The sequence below is a fragment of the Saimiri boliviensis genome, chromosome 5, assembly GCF_048565385.1.
Source record: "Saimiri boliviensis isolate mSaiBol1 chromosome 5, mSaiBol1.pri, whole genome shotgun sequence".
In the NCBI taxonomy this organism is placed as follows: domain Eukaryota; kingdom Metazoa; phylum Chordata; class Mammalia; order Primates; family Cebidae; genus Saimiri; species Saimiri boliviensis.
The window spans coordinates 61,095,500-61,115,129 of NC_133453.1; the positions used below are offsets into that span (position 1 = coordinate 61,095,500).

The 19,630-nt window shown below is 38.2% G+C and overlaps 1 protein-coding gene across 5 annotated transcripts in view; it reads left to right on the forward strand.

The window, feature by feature from the left end:
• CCDC141 (coiled-coil domain containing 141) overlaps positions 1-19,630 on the forward strand; it is a 227,616-nt gene that overhangs the window by 199,034 nt on the left and 8,952 nt on the right. For 3 of the 5 annotated variants that reach the window (XM_074399403.1, XM_003921815.3, XM_074399406.1), the window contains 2 exons: positions 4,491-5,341; positions 7,789-18,598. In XM_074399403.1, the coding sequence (XP_074255504.1) occupies positions 4,491-5,341; positions 7,789-8,056 (1,119 nt within the window). In that variant the 3' untranslated portion in view covers positions 8,057-18,598. Of the gene's footprint in view, positions 1-4,490; positions 5,342-7,788; positions 18,599-19,630 lie in introns of those variants that run through there. The other 2 variants (XM_074399404.1, XM_074399405.1) reach the window with 2 other exon arrangements.

A 19,630-nucleotide genomic window follows, 5' to 3' on the forward strand; every position in this document is an offset into this window, starting at 1 on the left:
TATATAGAGACCGATTAGAGAACTTAAAGATAAGACCACAGGCCATTCACATACTTAGAAGGTGGGAAAAGAAAAGGGATCAACAAAATGACAACGATCAGCCTCTTGACTTGATATAAGAAAAGCAGATCGAGATTTGAGTTATGTTTTTGTGAATTAGATCAGAGTTTCCCAGCTATTTTGCCAGAACTCATTAGGCTAATACAAATATGCCCTGTCTGTACTGAAAACCATAGATTTATTTAACCCTTTCTGAATAAATAACACACATTTTTTTTTAAGACTAGTTAAGTGCAGTAGTGAGAAGGGGGGAAAGAGTAGAGCAAGGAGTTCGATCAAAAATGTGGTTTTATGGTGGAGAAATATTAACAAATAATTTGTATGTGTCAGTGTTTGGATACTATTTTCACAGTTGAAAACTAGACAGATCTAGAAAATATAGCTCAGTGAGTTTTAAAATGTTTCTGGTTGGGTGAGGTTGCTTACACCTGTAATCCAGCACTTGGGGAGGCTAAGGCAGGTGGATCACCTGAGGTCAGGAGTTTAAGACCCGCCTGGCCAACATGGCGAAACCCCATCTCTGCTAAAAATACAAAAAATAGCTGGGCATGGTGGTGGGTTCCTGTAATCCCAGCTACTCAGGAGGCTGAGGCAGGAGAATTGTTTAAACTTGGGAGGTGCAGGTTGCCAAGATTGTACCATTGCACTCCAACCTTGGCGACAAGAACAAAATTCCATTTCAAAAATGAAAATAAAAAAAATAATGTTTCCATAATGACTTAAAAACTGAAATCTTATTTGCATTTTTAAAATTTTTAAATTTTTTTATATGATACATGATAGATGTACATAGTTTTGGTGTACCTGTGATAATTTAATACATTCATTTTTTATTTAAGAATAAAAGCAGAAGTGCCGAGAGCTAAATAGATTTTCTCAGAAAACCACTTGCATATATGTTAAACTCACCTAATCTTGCTTCCTGAGATGATTACTAAATAAGTAATTCTAGGTCAGTGCGATAGGCATCATTTGTTATGGTTTCAAGATGTCATTTGATAACCACACTCATGATGCTCTCTTAAGATAAGTGGAGAAATATGTACTGAATGAAGGTTTGACTGAGTTATAATTGTACGCGAGTGTTAAGTAGTTCATTAGCATCAACTTTGGAGAGAGTCTGTCTTGCAAAGATATCTGACTTGGTTCTAAACACTGCTGTGTTCAACATTTTCATCAGTAGCATTAATGGATAGAGGGATTGGGAAATTTTAGCTGACTACAAATTCAGTATAAATCAATGGTCCCATGTGATTTTTATTTAAAAAAATGAACTAATACAATCACCTTAATAAAAACATATCATATAGGTCAAGAAGATAATGATTCAACTGATGACTTACCATCTGGAAAGTAAACAACTCTAGAAACAAACAAGTTTATTGAGGAGTTGAAATGGTTCCAGAAAAAGATATGAGAAAACTTTCTCCCTCGTATTGATAGTAGAAATTATTGGGTAGTAGTATTTTCTGAGGAAAGTACTTTTTCTATTTTAGGAATTGTTAGAAGTGAAAAAATGATAGCCTTGGATTCCTTTCCTGAGTTTGGCACCAGATAAAAGTAAGATACGGGAGTCAGGAACCAGTTAAAGCTGGATGGCTTGAACTTTTCTAGTGGGTTTCCCCAAACTTCAGGTCTGATTTAAATAGATTAAATATGTTCCCAGTCCACTTGGGTGCACATCTAGACAACCACAGCCTTCACCTCCAGGGGCTTTTTGTGCCTTAGAGCCAACCTGAACCCCCGCATGTTACGAAAAGCAAAACCAAAAGAGAGGGCCTCATAGAGACAGATCTGAGCATGCTCACTTCCTTCTTCCAAATCCTCAATTAGGAAATAATTTCCTCCCTAGCAGGGATCGAGGAGTTGGGAGACTGGTCTGGATTTTTATTCAAGTTTCTCTCATAAGCTTGTTGCAAATTTTCAGACAATTGTAAAACATTATTCTTCTGTGCAGAGTCATTGGTTACCTGAAGAAGTCATTTAAGAATTGTCATTGTCTGTCCCTGAAAGGCCATCAAGTCAACAAATGTCCCTGCTCTCCTATGAAGGAACTTGTGGCCCAGTGGGAGTGGGACCTCCCAGAAGTGACCAAGATGTTGAAAGAGAGTTGAGGCAAAAGAAGACCTGAGGGTATCTGACACAAAGAAAGAGGCTTAGACAGGTTGTTGGACCAATTCTCCAGTCAAAGAGCTGTTAAAATTGGAGAGCAGCTGGACTTCCTGCGTAGCTCCAGGAGGCGAGTTCAGATCCATTGGAGGAAATTGCAGGAAGGCAAATCTTTGCTACATATGGGAAATATTCTTAACACAAGTAAGGCATACATTCTCAAAGTACCCTTTCAGAAAAACTGTTCAAATAGAGGCTGCCAGAATGTTGTAGAGGAGATTCTTAGACAGAATTAAGTGGTTGATCAAAGTCCCTGTACGGAGGAAAATAAGCATTCTACTTTCAGGAAGAGAGAGAGAGAGAGACTGAGCTAAGCTGTGATACAACAACCAAATGAGGGAGGGGCAATTAGTAAGTTTAGTATTTTTTTAAATGAGAAGAACTTCTAAGAAGTCTCGGTTTTAGACTCAGAATTTAAACTTTTACTAAATGACTCCTTTTCTCTAAGCTGGGTTAATGTTTCTCTGAGGAAAGGTCATCTCTGTGGCATAGTAGAAGCAACATTGTTTTGCTTCTTCTCTTCCTCCTGAAAACACATTTCTTTTGTTTGTTTGTTTTATATTTTGAGACAGAGTTTTGCTCTTATCACCCAGGCTGGAGTGCTGCAATGGTGCAATCTCAGCTTACTGCAACCTCCACCTCCTGGGTTTAAGCAATTCTCCTGCCTCAGCCTCCCAAAGTAGCTGGGATTACAGGCAACTGCTGCCAGTAATTTTTTAAAAATTAGCCTACCCAGATAATTTTTTTGTATTTTTAGTAGAGACAGGGTTTTACTATATTGGACAGGCTAGTCTTGAACTCCTGACCTCAGGTGATTCACCTGCCTCAGCCTCCCAAAGTGCTGGGATTACAGGTGTGAGCCACCACATCCAGCCCTTATTTTCTTAAAAATCACTTACAAAGTATATATCAAGAGTAAGACTATGGGTTAAAATGAACTCAAAGGCAAGGCAAGACATAACTTTCCTATGTGCATCAGTTAACACAGGACAAAAACCAGTACATGCTAAGTAAGAAGGTACCCAAAATGCTGAGGAAAGGTACAGGAAGGAGATATAAAACAAGCAGGTGGGGATAGATTAGATCACTTTTCAGCTTCAATGTTCTTTTGAGCCTATGCTGCAGGGACATTTGAGCCTCTTCTTAAACCAGAGATGGATGTGGATTAGACTAGGACAGTGGAAGCAGGGAAAGATGTACCGCTACTCACAGCTCCTAGCAGGATTACACTTCGATTGGAGCACTGAGACAAGTGGCAGGTGCTTTCCTGTTGCATCTTCACGTGTTCTCTTGGGAAAGGCCATCACGTCTGATTGTTCCATTAATATCTACCTCCTCCACTAGGCTATTTCTCCTCAACTGCAGAGACTGTATCTACTTTTATTCACCAAAGTATGCCTCTAATACTAGCATGGTACCTAGTATATAGTAGTAGGTGCTCAATAAATATTTTTCCAATGTAAGAATAAACTAAAGGACTTTAAGAAAATAAAACTACTCATGAAAAACAGCTTTCTCTGTATGAAGTGCATAAGAGTGGTCGAATGCGCAGAGCAAGAGAATAGAATGGTGGTTGCCAGAGGCTAAGTCAGAAGGAAGATAGAAGATTAGGGGATTATCATTTAATGGATACAGAGTTTCAATTGGAAAGGGGAAAAAGTTCTGGAGATGGATGGCAGTGATAGTTACACTCAATGTGAATGCACTTAATGCCACCCAACTGTACACTTAAACATGATTGAAGTGGTAAATTTTATGTATATTTCACTACAATTTATTTTAGAAGAGGAATGACTTTCTTGAGAGAGAAGAGAGGTTATCCCGGGAGGGTCCGAGGAATCACTCAGCAAGGGAGTCTCTGATGGTCAGAAACTGGGTGTTCACAGGGAGTGTAGACAAACCAGACCTAAGGTGACTTTGCTGTTTGAGGAGACTCGTCAGATCATGGTGTGAAAGATGCTGATCCAGTCCAACTCCTTCACTACAAATGGAAACTAGGGCTTTCTTTCTGTCTTCGGTCTATCACGTTTTACTCAGAGACTTGAGGTCTTTAGCGATTCCTTAGTCATGAGAAGTGGGACGGTGCTCAGGATAGACAGACAAATGGTTTCCCATATGTAATTCTTCCTCCAGCGCCCTGTTTTAACTAATTGTAGGTTTTCTCAAGTTGTCTCTCTGAAGTTGAGTTTTACTCTAATTGAAACTGGCAAAAAAAGAAAAAAATGAATGAATAAGGAAGATTTGGCTTTTCTCTTTTCAAGGGGCAGGCACAAGTGGCAGATCTTTTGGCCATCGATGGAACAGGGAAAGATCAGCAACCACAAGACCTGAAGGTGTCTACTGACAAGGAGGGTGGTGTCCAGGGCCTGCTCCTGCCTGAAGACATGCTCTCAGGGGAAGAATATGAGTGTGTCTCACCTGATGACATCTCCTTGCCTCCACTCCCGGGAAGCCCTGAGTCCCCCCTTGCACCATCTGACATGGAAGTGGAAGAGCCTCCCAGATCCTCCCTCAGCCTTCACATAAGCAGCTGTGGGGTGCAGGCTGGGACCAGTAGCCCAGGGGATGCCCAGGAATCTGTTCTTCCACCACCTGTTGCATTTGCAGATGCATGCAATGATAAGAGAGAAACATTTTCAAGTCATTTTGAGAGGCCTTACCTCCAATTCAAAGCTGAGCCCCCACTAACCTCTGAAGGATTCCTGGAAAAGAGTACTGCCTTGCACAGAATCAGTGCTGAACATCCAGAGAGCATGATGAGTGAAGTGCATGAGAGAGCTTTACAGCAGCACCCTCAGGCTCAGGGCGGTTTGCTAGAAACTCGAGATAAAATGCATGCTGATAATAACTTCACTAAAACCCAAGATAGGCTGCATGCTTCCCCTGATGCATTCTTGGGCCTCAGGTTTCAATCAGGCACCAGCAGGGGCTATCAGAGGCAAACAGTTCCTCAAGAAGAGATTAACAGCACATCAGCAAAGAGCAGTATGGTCAGCCTCGCTGACCAGGCACCTAATTTCTCCAGGCTCCTGTCTAATGTAACTGTCATGGAAGGTTCTCCAGTGACTTTGGAAGTTGAAGTAACAGGATTTCCAGAGCCTACACTGACATGGTGGGTAGCCTATAATGACTAGCCGTAAATAGGAACAAATTCAATCAGACAAAAATCATTCTCTAGGTACTAACTTTAAGGTTTAGGGCTAGCTGATTAATATTCTAGGACACTACAACTCTGCATGATTCAATCTTGCATCAGACGCCTCTCATTTTAGCAGCAGCATAGTTAACACCTTTAAGAAAAAAAAAAATCATATAAAGTACTAAAAATTTAACAAGCATCCAGAGCCCTGTAGGTTGGTTGTGCTTGTTTCTCTTTTTCTATGCTTAACATTCCACATTTCTAAAGATTGTGGGCTGAAATTCTCTTCTGCTGTCTATTTCCATATAAGCATGATGTTTGCTTGCTTTAACTGCCTTTATGCAACTGAAAAACAGAAGAAGTTTGAGTTTTTTCCTTTTCTCTCATTTACCTCTTTCATCTTTTTCCTCTTTCCAATAAAGTCACACATGCCATCTTCGTAACATTTTGTTTTACTAAGATTTCTTTTCACAAATTTTTTCAATGAGAGAGGTGGAATAAAAATATTTCTGTCACAGTTGCTTCAGGTGACAGGCAATAAACTCATTTTTGAAAGGTAGTATAATAACTGAGCTGTGAACGATATGATTTCACTCTGGAGACATCATTATTTTTTTAGCCTATTTGTTTCAGTAAAAGCAAACTGTAGAATACAGGTTTTGGATTGCTTACTGTTGGTAACAAAAGCAGTTCTTTTTCAATATATGAGTTACTTAAAAACATTTAGAAAAGTCTCATCCTTAAGCAGATGTATTTGAGGACAAAGCTATGAATCTGTGAGAGCCAGTTTATGCTTATAAACTAAGATTAAATTGAATAGCATTTATTGATCCTAATGTTTCGGTAGACATTAAATTATCAGTTTCAGTTATTGTGCATGCCCATTGATGGTACTTGAAATATGAACCAGTTATCTAAGGAACTTATGAGAAAACTTTGGTTTCTCTCATTATGAAAAGAAACTGCACTCGGGCGATGTTCGTGCAGTTACTTATGCTTTTTGTTTTACGGTCTTTGTAATTGCATGCTTTTTACAAATCAGGAGTTTCATATTTATGAATTTTAAAGATATTTAATTCATTATTAAATCTTAGTTCACTCCAAAGAAAAAAGTTGTCTGATGTGTTTCTTGTTTTTGTCTACCTGGTAAATGTTAATCATTTGGTTAGAATGTGTGTGTTTAAAGAACCACTGCAACATACATATTGTTGAAGAACTATTACAATGTTGTAAACTAATGTTTTGCCCTCAGATCTACAACTGTGCTAAATTATCAACGGACAAACTTTTGGGGAATCATGTGTTCTTAGGACACCCAGGAAAATGCAAAGTTATTACTTAAGCAATGGGAGCAGAAAATAATTCAGATTTGTCATCATTCTTGAGTGGTAGATTGTGGGTGTAAAAAACAAGAATCTCAGATACACAAAATAAATTATTTGCTTTATAAAAACATGAAGTTAAGCACTCATGTTTATAGGAAACTTTTAGAAATTTTTTATTAGTAGTCATAACCCAATTGCATAAATACATTTTATAATTAGAAGCCATTTTCTTCTTCTAACAAAATTGCTTCAAAAAAATGATGTTATTTCATCAGGCAGTGATGTTAAGTACAGTCCTCTAAAACAGCACATCTGTATCGTTATGTGGATATTGTGGTATGTCTATGAGGGGGTAGATAAGTCTCACTCCATTACAATTTCTAAGGAGTCACAGCTGCTGTTCCATAGTGGCGAAAAGAATAAAGCTGGACAATGTGACGGTGCCATTTCACACCCTAGGAAATTGTTACTATCAGCAAATGGTGGCCTAGTGTGACCAGATGGTCTGTTTTATTTTTGTTTTTGTCTTTAGACATAGCTGACTATCTGCATTTTCATATGCAATACTCCAATCTTTAAGGGATTTCATAAAATTCAGTTTTTCAAAAACATTGTCTGAGCCAGTCCAAGCAATTCTCTTGTCACCAGTTACCAAATTCTGCTTGAAAGATAAACAGCCCATAATCCCAGCTACTCAGGAGGCTGAGGCAGGCAGATTGCTTGAAGCCAGGAGTTCAAGACCAGCCTGAGTAACATAGCAAGATCCTGTCTCTAAAAAAATAAGAGATAAGAAACTTAGCCCGCACATGGTGGGTGGTAGGTGCCTGTAGTCCCAGCTACTTGAGAGGCTGAGGTGGGAGGATTGCTTGAGCCCAGGAGTTTGAGGCTGCAATGATATCTGATTCTGCTACTGCTCTCTAGTCTACCAAAGAAAAACGGTAAACAGCCCCACTGGAATTCATTGTGGCTACAAGATTCCTACTAATCCTAGAGAATATTGCAGTGGTAATGGGCCTATTTGCAACTGTTATTAGAACGTGGAAATGATGTGAATAAACAGCAATCCTGACTTTAAAAACTGCCTCTCTGCTTCAGGTACAAGAAGGGCCAGAAACTGTCTGCAGACGAGCACTTACAGGTTTTACACAAGGAGACAAGGCATTCGGTGTTCATTCGGAAGGTATGCAAGGCAGATGCAGGCCTCTATGTGGCTCAGGCCCGAAACTCTAGCGGCATTCTCTCTTCCAATGTCATCCTCCATGTGACAGGTAACTGCAGGCCGCCAATCACAAGAATTAACTGGATAACCCTGTGTGTCGTCTATGTTAGTGTGTTCCTAATGTACTGGCTACTCACACAGTAACTGGTGGTGGTGGCACCAATGGACATAATTCTCATGTGCCCAAAGAACAATGCAGCTGTTTATCTTCCTGTACCTCCTGCAGAGCATCTCCTACCAAGTGTATCTCCAGTCTGATCACTGTGCTTGTTTGGCTAATACCACTGCTAGGTGAAATAATCAAATTTTCTTGTGTGTTTAATATATTTGAGAAGCTTGGTAAATTATCTGTAGTAGATAAGAACATATTTTTGTATTCTAGAAAGATGTTTTCAATATAATATGCAGCAAAATTATTCTATGCTTATTTCCTCCTAATTTAAGGGTGTGCAGATGAAGGCTGACTCAACATCGAAATGCACTAAATTTCAAATACAGTTGTTTGATCATTTATTTTTAATTGCATTTTAAAAGACCTCTTTTTAGGGAATATCAGCAGAATTATTGAATTGAAGTTGTATTTTTGTTTGCATTAGCTGTCCCGTAATTTTGCTTTTCATGTCTTGATCTTTTTACTGAAATGCATTCTATGTAATTTCAACATAGACTACATTCCTGAGTCTGATGATGTCACCGTAAATAATCATTCCTCGTGTTGCTCTCATGGGTCTGACACTGGAGAATAGATGTGCCATCAACTTTAAATAGTTTACATCTTTGGTCAGCTCTGCACATCATACAGCCTGATGGAATACAAGTTGCAGGAAAGAACCAACATTATCTGTGTCATTCTGTTGATGTGGTTTGAGCAGCAATGTAGACAACTGTAACCAAGTGTTTCTGCTTCTAATCTTCATTCTGCTGATGACCATTTTTATACTCTTTGGCAAAGCATCTCATTGCCTCAGTTTCCTGTCTGGAAAATAAGTTCATCGTCTACCTCTTAGGCAATTGAGAGTTTTCATTTTGTGTCTTTTAAACATCTGGAAAATGGAAAGCACTCTATGAGGGCTAAGGATAATGATATTGTTTAATGTGATTTGTCATCAGACTGGCCTCCGACTCACTATTTCTTCTTTTTCAGATGCTGTTTCTTTAGAATATTAAATTAACGGAGTGCTGTTAATACGTAATTTTCAACTAGTCCCATGGGAGAAAGTGATGTTTTATGAATTGGAGCTTAAATTCTTTTCTAATTTCTTAAGACTGCATTCTTTTCAAAGACTTGAAATTAAACTCAGGAGGATACATTTTGTTTGTTCTAGGGGGAATCATGTGTAATAGGATGGGCTGAGATGAATTATATCCTTTTATAATAATTACTATAATATTGAGTATTCTATGCCTTTCTGAAACACTTTATTCAGAAAAGATTTTTTTTGGTCTTCCTTTAAAAAATAAGCATGAAGTAGACAGGCATTTGTTTTTTAGATTTTAAACATAGCCTTATCATGCTGAGGAAAATCTTTAGTTGAAAGAATAATTCATTACAGATTTTTGATGAAGGGAAGGAATTAATTATGTTGCTGGAAGACTGTCTACAAATAATCAAAATATTTAAATGTAATATATTCAAGTCGATATTAAAAAGTTACTGAATGTTATCTGAAGATGTGAAATGTGTAGTCAAGTAAACAGTTGGCACATTCTTTCTTTTACTGCATATTCAATTTAATTAAAAAATTAAATCTCAGTTTCCTTCTAAATTTTGATAGAAGCGTATTAAAAGCTTGTATACACAGCATCCTAGGGAATTCTTATTCTCTTAACTATCCTCTTTTATTTTATTTTTATTTTTTTTTCGAGACAGAGTCTTGCTCTGTCACCCAGTACAGTGGTGCGATCTTGGCTCACTGCATCCTCCACCTCTGGGTTCAAGCGATTCTCCTGCCTCAGCCTCCCAGGTAGCTAGGATTATAGGCATGCCTAGTTAATTTTTATGTTTTTAGTAGAGACCAGGTTTTGCCATGTTGGCCAAGCTGGTCTCGAACACCTGACCTCAAGTGATCTGCCTGCCTCAGCCTCCCAAAGTGCCAGGATTACAGGTGTGAGCCACCATACCCAGCCTCTTATATCCTTTTTGTCCATTTTCAAATAATGTATGAATCTTGCTTAACTCCCCGTGTGGAAGCTAAAGAGTAAAAACCTGTTAATGTCCAAAGAAGGCAGGTGAGGCCCAGTAAAAAGTTGTCTCTCTTCCCACTTTCTCTTTCTTATTAATTTGGCAGGATCTCCCTTCCCATTTTGTCAGTATGGTTGAATTTGTGTGTTGGGGTCGTTAGGGCATGGGAATTCCTGGTTTGTTTTCTCTGTTTCAAGTTTGTTCATGTTAACCCTTTGCAGAGCAGAGTGAGATACATATCCACCCATGGTGTGTGATGAAAAAGGGCACGCAAAATCCATTTTTAGAGACAGAGAGAGAGGCAGAAGGTGGAGAGCACAAAGATTAGAAAAGAGTACCATGCTGATATTCAAGATACAGTACAGATAGCTTTCCGTGTTTCTATCCATCTACCTATTCATCCAGGCTATTGATTGACTAACATGGCAGTAAAGAATCATTATTCAGTTATTCTTCTGGTTGTGTTTTAATTTCAGAAACTTAAGTGTAATTTTCCTTTTTGCTAGGGTTTCTGTCATAAGAAAATAATTCTTCTTATGAAAGTTTCAATTGCAGATACTGGTTAAAAATGTAAGACCTAGGAAATTTAAGTGTTGTCTCTATTTTAAGGTAAATACATAATTTATAACCATTTACTTCTAAAGAAAAATCTGAATGGCTAGTAATATCAAAACATTTTCGACAAGAACCTCAAATGAAAAGAAAAATTAAAAAGCATATGTGTTAAAGCTCTTTTAGAATTTGTACTGCAGATTTTCTGGTGAAAATTAAACTCAGGATTTTCAACCGAAAACTTTTAAAAACTCCTAAACTCTTTTTTTTTCCTTTTTTTAAATTGTACTTTAGGTTCTGGGGTACATGTGCAGATCATGCAGGATTGTTGCATAGGTACACATATGGCAATGTGGTTTACTGCCTCCATCCCTCCCCATCACCTACATCTGGCATTTCTCCCCATGTTATCCCTCCCCAACCTCTCCCTACCCATGCACTGTCCCTCCCTTGCCCCCACAACAGACCCCAGTGTGTGATGCTCCCCTCTTTGTGTCCCTGTGTTCTCATTGTTCGTCACCCGCCTATGAGTGAGAACATGCAGTGTTTGATTTTCTGTTCTTGTGTCAGTTTGCTGAGGATTATGGTTTCCAGATTCATCCACCTGCCTATTAAAGACACAAACTCGGCATATTTTATGGCTACATAGTATTCCATGGTGTATATGTGCCACATTTTCCTTATCGAGTCTATCATCGATGGGCATTTGGGTTGGTTCTAGGTCTCTGCTACTGTAAACAGTGCTGCTGTGAACATACATGTGCATATCTCTTTATAATAGAATGATTTGTAATCTTTTGGGTATATACCCAGTAATAGGATTGCTGGGTCAAATGGAATTTCTATTTCTAGGTCCTTGAGGAAGCGCCACACTGTCTTCCACAATGGTTGAACTAGTTTATACTCCCACCAACAGTATAAAAGTGTTCCTATTTCTCCAAATCCTCTCCAGCATCTGTTGTCTCCAGATTTTTTAATGATCGCCATTCTAACTGGCATGAGATGGTATCTCAATGTGGGTTTGATTTGTGTTTCTCTAATAATCAGTGATGATGAGCATTTTTTCATGTTTGTTGGCCTCATATATGTCTTCCTTTGCAAAGTGTCTGTTCATATCCTTCTCCCACTTTTGGATGGGTTTGTTTGTTTGTTTTTCTTATAAATCTGTTTTAGTTCTTTGTAGATTCTGGATATTAGCCCTTTGTCAGATGGGTAGATTGGGAAAATTTTTTTCCCATTTTGTTGGTTGCCAGTTCACTCTAATGATAATTTCTTATGCTGTGCAGAAGCTCTGGAGTTTAATTAGGTCCCATGTGTCTATTTTGGCTTTTGTTGCCAATGCTTTTGGTGTTTTAGTCATGAAGTCCTTGCCTATGCCTATGTCCTGAATGGTTCTGCCTAGGTTTTCTTCTAAAAAGCTCCTAAACTCTTAAAAAAAATTATATATATATTTTAAAAAAGAAAAAAAATATTATATATACTTGACACCTCAAAGAACTGCAAAACAAAATGTTTTTGAGCTTTCATAAGGCAAAACCATTGAGTTTTCCAGCTTTGATTTTCTAGTAAAAGGATGTCTAAACATTTGGTGGTAGTTTTTCACACACAATTCCAAGAGAAATTTACAGTGGGAAGATTTACATTTGAATCTCTGAATATTCTATAATATTAAAAATATTTGAACAAGATGCAGAAAAATATTTGACTATTTTAATCAATAGTAGTAATTTCTATCACTTATAATCAAGACAGAGACTTAAAAAGATGACTACAAGACCCTTCTAACTGCTTTGCTCAAATTAAAATTTCCTCAGATAGTTCACAGGCCTTTTATAACCTGGCCTCCCCTCTCCACCTTCTATCTGATCCCCTCCTATCGCCCCCCACCCCTAGCAAAGTGACATTTAGCTTCAGGGTTTTAACCTCTTCTCTCTCGTCTTTTCTTCCTATAACTCTTTTACTATCTTCACCACCCTATCTTCATGACTTAATTCTTGCATATCTCCCAGTACCACTGAGACACAACTTCCCCTGGGAAGCCTCCTGACCCATCAAGTCCAGAGTAGATGGTCCTGCCATGTGCACTGTCAACACCTGCACTGCTCAGCCATGTCTTTGAATACACACACCAGAATCTCAGGTTTGAGCATCTGTCTCCTCTGGCTAGGCTGTAAGATCCTTATCAGCAGGATCCGTGACAGCCCTGTTGTCGTTGTATTGCCAGCACCTAAGACATAGCCACACTCAGTAAACTCTTTTGAATCGTTGCCAAAGGTAAACAAAGATAAACCTAGCTTGCTTTTTCTCCCCTTTTTAGAGAGAGGAGAGGGGAAATGCAAAAGACAAAAAAATGATTCTCCCTTCTTATAGACAGGAGTCAATCCAAATCAGGCCCTAACAATGAAGCATGCTTGAAACACTCTCACCTCATCTGCAAAACTTGTATGAGAACCCTCCAGACGCTCTGGGCCTAGACCCTGATTGAAAATTTAAATTTAAAAATCAATGCTGGCTCCAGGGATTAAAATAGTAGTGAGGAGGAAAGGGGAAAGGTCCAGGATTGTTGTTCCTGGATCAATATTGTTCTAACATTTTAAAGTGTTCCAACACTTTAAAACATATGTACTCAGGCATAAATTTTCATCTGGTATGAGGAACTGGGTGCCTCCACTCTCTATGACTAAATCCAAACTGTCAAAACCAGAATTTATGTACTTCCTTAGAACACTACATAAATGATCAATATTTAATTGTAGCTGGGGCTTAGTAATCTGGGCTGTGAACAGATCTCATTTGAAACCAGTATTTCATACATCCTTATAAATATAAAGAAAGCCAAATCCAAGAACTTAAGAGAATTTGAATTCCAAATGAAGAAAGGAAAGAATATCCTATTTTTGTTCTGCTTTGTATTTGTCTTTATTCGTGACCATTTCTTACTAAAGATAACCATCTGAAGCTTTTGACACTCCTGTTGTATGGACAGCATTTTAAGTGCAGCCATGAAATAAGTTAGTTGAAACAAAATAAAATATCTTCTTCCAGTATGCTCTGATATTGTGTCTGTCAATGTAAATGCCAAAGCCTGAAGACTGTTTTCCATTTATAATATGCAGAATCTTGAGTTTCATTGGAAAGTTAAAAGACTTGCGCTGACTAAATGAAAGTGTCCTTTTTTTTAAAGCAAAAACAATTCATTTTCTCTGCACTCATCACAGGAGATGAGACTTGAATGTTATCAGTTGTGCATGAATTCAACCTCAGAAACAGAAAGCACATGGCTGTGATTTTGGCTTTTTTCCGTGAATCTCCACACCACTGTTCCTTTTGATCAGGCGTCCCCAAACTTTTTACACAGGGGGCCAGTTCACTGTCCCTCAGGCCGTTGGAGGGCTGCCTCATACTGTGCCCCTCTCACTGACCACCAATGAAAGAGGTGCCCCTTCCTGAAGTGCGGCGTGGGTGGGGGTGGGGTGCGGATAAATGGCCTCAGGGGGCCGCATGCGGCCCGGGGGCCGCAGTCTGGGGACGCCTGCTTTTGTTGGTGAGAGTTTGTATAACATTGCGAACGATCTGAGCATCGGTGCACGTTGGAGGCAGGACACTCCTCAGGGTGAACAAGCCTTTGTGTTGGGAGCTTGAGTGTTTGGCCTGCTCACTCCTCCTTCTGTTCAGCGGCAGTTTCAACAGGACATGGCAAATCGGATTCCTCGGATTCTCCTTTTTGTGCTGTAAAATTAACTTCTTATCTTCCTTAAAGAACAAGAGTGCAAAAATAATCGTATAGACAAGAGTGTGTGTGTATTCCCAATTAGCACACTAAGAACTGGATGAGATCAAAATATATTTTAACCATAGGAGTAATGGAAAAAAAATAGATTGAATCCAATTCTTCTTTAAACCGGAAAAATAACAGTTACCTAACATGCGGTTTTCAATCCGTATTCGTATGGCTCCTTGCCATGGCTCTTTTTCCGCTTCAATATCAATACTTGTGAAATAGCAGCTCCAGAGCTAGGTAATAAAGTGAAGTGTCCTCTTTTTCCTTTGTCATTCAACAACTGTTTTTTTTTTTTTTTTTTTTTTGAGACGGAGTTCCGCTCTTGTTACCCAGGCTGGAGAGCAATGGCGCGATCTCGGCTCACCGCAACCTCCCCCTCCTGGGTTCAGGCAATTCTCCTGCCTCAGCCTCCTGAGTAGCTGGGATTACAGGCATGCGCCAACATGAACATGCCCAGCTAATTTTTTGTATTTTTAGTAGAGACGGGGTTTCACCATGTTGACTAGGATGGTCTCGATCTCTTGACCTCGTGATCCACCCGCGTCGGCCTCCCAAAGTGCTGGGATTACAGGCTTGAGCCACCGCGCCCGGCCACAACTGTTCTTTTTACAAGAACTTTATCGATTCAAGCATCTACAAAATGGTATTTTTATCTTATATGTGCCTTTAAAAGTATGCAATAAAATCTTTTGAAGATAAAAATTCAGTGAAATATAAAGGACATACTTTATCCACGGCAAATTGTCTCCAGCACATATTATGCTAATGATGGCAGACAGCCACCTCTCTTTGTAATAAGTATTATGCACACCCACACACAAACAAGCTGTTGGAAAACAGAGTCAGCTGGAAATGCAGACAAGGTAGGAAACCACTTTCTTGGCAGGGTCAGAAAGGCGAACATGCCCATTTGCTCCAGAGCCGCTTCTCTAGCAGCTGCTGCCGTGCCAACCCTGCAGGGCCAGCCTTTGATTCAAGTGAATGCAGTTCCAGAAGGTGCCTTTTAAAATGCATTTTTATTCATTTCTATTACTCTTAAAAGAGCAATAGTATTTCTTATCACATTCTGGTCTGGGTTACCAGATTAAATCAGAATGCTTCCCCACCCAAAGAACATAATTTCTGGTGAGAAAATGGGGTCTATGGAAACCTAGGGTGGTGACTGGGGAAATGTAAAACTGGAAGGGAAAAACTGGCTACACAACACGGTGAGGACATTGGGCGTCAGCTTTGGCTTTCAGCTTCCCTGTGTGAATTTCCTATGGATTCTGAAAACGTCTTTGGGAGCTCCCCAAGAAGTTAAAGGCCACAATAAAATGTTTCTACATGATAATTTTTGTTACCCAGTAAGAGGACCGTATTGGGACCAGTAGTGTCAAGCTGGACCCTAAATCCAGTTCCTGGAGTCTTTATAAGGAGGCCATGGCAGACACAAGACACAGAGAAGGCACACAGGGAGGAGGAAGTGCATGACATGTGACAACAGAGGCAGAGACTGGAGTAATGAATGTCATCACTGGAAGCTAAGAGAAGTGAGGAGAGATTCTTCCCTAAAGCTCTTGGAGGGAGCATGGTTCTTTTGGTTTAGACCTTGGACTGTTTGAATTCCAGCCTTCTGAACTATGAAAGAATAAATTTCTGTTGTGAAAGCCATCCAGTTTGTGGTGCTTTGTTATGGCAGCCTGGGAAGCTAATACAATGACCATGTTTTAAAATAACCAATACAAATCTCTGGTAATAAGATTCCCAGAGACCATTACTGGACACCAGCAAGCTTTTCAAACCAGCACTCTTGGGGTGTGCTGGAACACCTTCACTTCTTGATTTAAAGGGATCGCCTTGGTACATTTCAGCCAATCAGTAACTTTTCATCTTCTATGTGAACATCATCCTCTAAGTGCACTATAGTGCAGAGTTCTAGAGGAAGCTGAAACCATTCACAGTGGGAGTTGGGGGAGGGGGAAGGAAAGTTGTGTTTAGAAATATAACCAAAGTAAGAGTGTATACAATATAAGAAAGGAGAAGAGAAGTTCAAAAAATGGAATTACTAACAGTCAAAAATTAGGATATACATGACCTAAACAGCACTATCAATCTACTTCATCTCATTGACACATAGAATATTCCATCCAACAGCAGCAAAGTACATATCTTCTGATGTCCACATGGAGCATTTTCCAAGATAGACCACATTCTTGGCCATACATCATACATTAAAAATGTAAAAGAAGAATAATCATGCAAAGACATGTTTTCAGACCACAATGGAACTAAACAAGAAATTAGTAACAAAGATAGTTCAAAAATCCAGAGATATCTGTAGATTAAACAGCACATTTCTAAATAACATGTAGATCAAAAAATAAATCTCGAGGATTTTTAGATATTTTGAAAAATATGAAATTACAAATGCAACTTACCAAAATTTGTGGGATATAGAAAAATAGTGTGTAGAAAAAAAATTTATAGCATTAAATGCATATATTAGAAAGAAAAAAATTGAAAATCAACCTAAGCTGTCACCTTAGGAAACTAGTGATTTAAGCCTATAGAAAGCAGAATAAAAGAAAACTTAAAAATTTAAGTGTAAATCAATGACATTGAAAACAGGAAAATAATAGAGAAAATCAATGAGACCAAAATCTTGTTCTCTGAGCAGATCAATAAAATTGATAAACTTCTGGCCAGGATAACCAAGAAAAAGAGAAGATACAAATTACCAATATTAGAAATGAAAGAAGGGTCATCACTCTTGATTTATGGACATTAAGAGGATAATAAGGGATACTATGAACAATGCTAAGCTCACAAATTTGATAACTAAAATGAAATAGATCAATTCCTTGAAAGAGAAAACTGCCAAAACTCACACAAGCAGAAATAGAAAACCTGAAAAGCACTTTATCTGTTAGAGACATTGAACCAATAATTAACAACTTTCCAAAAAGAAAAATACAAGACCCAGATGATTTCACTGATAAATTTACCAAGTATTTAAGGGAAAAAATCATATCCATTCTCTACAATCTCTTCCAGGAAACAAAACAGAGAGAATTCTTTTTAAACTTATTCTCTGGAGTCAGAATTACTCTAATACTAAAACCAGGTAAAGATGTTACAAGACACAGAAACTAAAGACCAATATCTCTCATGAATGTAATTACAAAAATCCTCAACACTATACTAATAAATCAAATCTAACAATGAATAAAGGGAATCCCACACAAGACGTGGGATTAGTTCTATTTATATATGACTCCTTCAAAATTCAAAACTCAATCAGTGAATCCACCACATCCACAGACAAAAGAAGAAAAGTCATACAATTATATTAATGAATGCAGAAATAAGATTTGACAAAAATCTAATGTGTGTTCATGTTAATTTTTCAAAACTGTCAGAAAACTAGTAACAGAGGAAATTTCTCAACTTGATAAAGAACATCTATAAAAACCTGTAACTAACATTATACTTAATGACATACTCTCTTACCACTCTTAATGTTGATTGGAAATGCTAGTGAATATGACAGGAAAACATAAAAGTTATTAAAATTAGAAAAGGAGAAATAAAACATTTTATTTACAGATATCATGATTTTCTACATAGACCATCCCAAAGAACCTGCAAAAAACTCTTGAAACTAACCAGATATAGCAAAATTGCCAAAGCAGAAGACCTGCAACAACTACACTCAAGAAAAAGCTAGGGAGCTGTCAGTATGGTGATCAGGCATCTTTAGAGACCATGGCAGGGGCAGTAAGACATTACCCCTTTTCCATACATTGGTTGCAGACATCGTGGAAACTTGAAGAAGACTATGCTCACCAGAACAAGGGAATACTTTGGTGTGGAACAGAAATCAAATTTGATCATTAACTGGCCATTGTCATTATCAACAGATCAAGAGAGAATAAATAGAAAGAAATCATTGAGCTGAGCTTTTTCTAATAATAACATAATCAAAATAAAATAAAATAAGTCCTTTTGGTCTCTGACATCACATCCTGGAGTAGATGATTTACCAGTTGGCCATTTGCTGCACTGCAAGAATGAATGTAGTTACAATGGATATGTACTTTCCTATCAGCAAGGATGGGCCCCAACTGCTAGTATTATTTCTAAGATTTCTTCTTGGAAACCTATACTAAAATATGCCAACCACTGTATTATACCTTAAAAAATAGTGTTTCATAAAGTAATTGTTTGTTAATTAATTAAATGATAGAATACAAATGGCTGTTTCAGCACTTACAGTTAACTGGAAACTTTTCAATGAAACTAATTGTTTTGTATTGTCTAAATGTTAAATATTATTTTCTTCATTACCATTAAACATTTTTTTGAGGGTAATTTTTGGTCTTATGTGTGAATATTTAAATTATTATGGCATTGTACTTTATTACTTAAAATTAACTGATGCACCACAATGCCAAGTATTAAACTCTTATTTTATCAAAGGCTTTGTAAACATAATAGTATAAATGGTACAGCACTGTAAAGACCCCATCCAGGACTTACAAATGGGTATACAAAGTACCCATTATAGGTTTTGTTCAAACCTATGGCAGTAAGTTGTGTAATTGCACAAATACTGATTTACTAAGCCAACCCAAAATGGATTAGGGACACCATGAAGGATGGTCCTTAACAGGATGTTCCTGAACAAGTCAGGAGCACAGTCTAAGGTTCAGGGACTGGTTCTCAGTTGCAGCTGACTCTTTCTTTCTTTCATTCTTTCCTTCCTTCTTTCTTTCTTTTTCTTACTTTTATTTCTTTCTCTTTCCTTCCTTCCTTTTTTTCTTCCTTCCTTCCCTCCCCTCCTTCCCTCCCTCCCTCCCTTCCTTCCTTCATTTCTTTTTTCCTTCCATCTTGCTTTTTATTTTTGAGACAGAGTCTCACTCTTGTCACCCAGGCTGGAGTGCAGTGGTGGTATCTCAGCTCACTGCAACCTCTGCCTCACAGATTCAAGCGATTCTACTGCCTCAGCTTCCCGAGTAGCTGGGATTACAGGCACTTGCCACCACACCTGGCTAATTTTTGTACATTTTTTTCTTTTTTTTTTAAATTAACTTAATTTTTTTTTTTTGCATTTTATGTTTTGGGGTACATGTGAAGAACATGCAAGATTGTTGCATAGGTACACACATGGCAGTGTGATTTGCTGCCTTCCTCCCCATCACCTATATCTGGCATTTCTCCA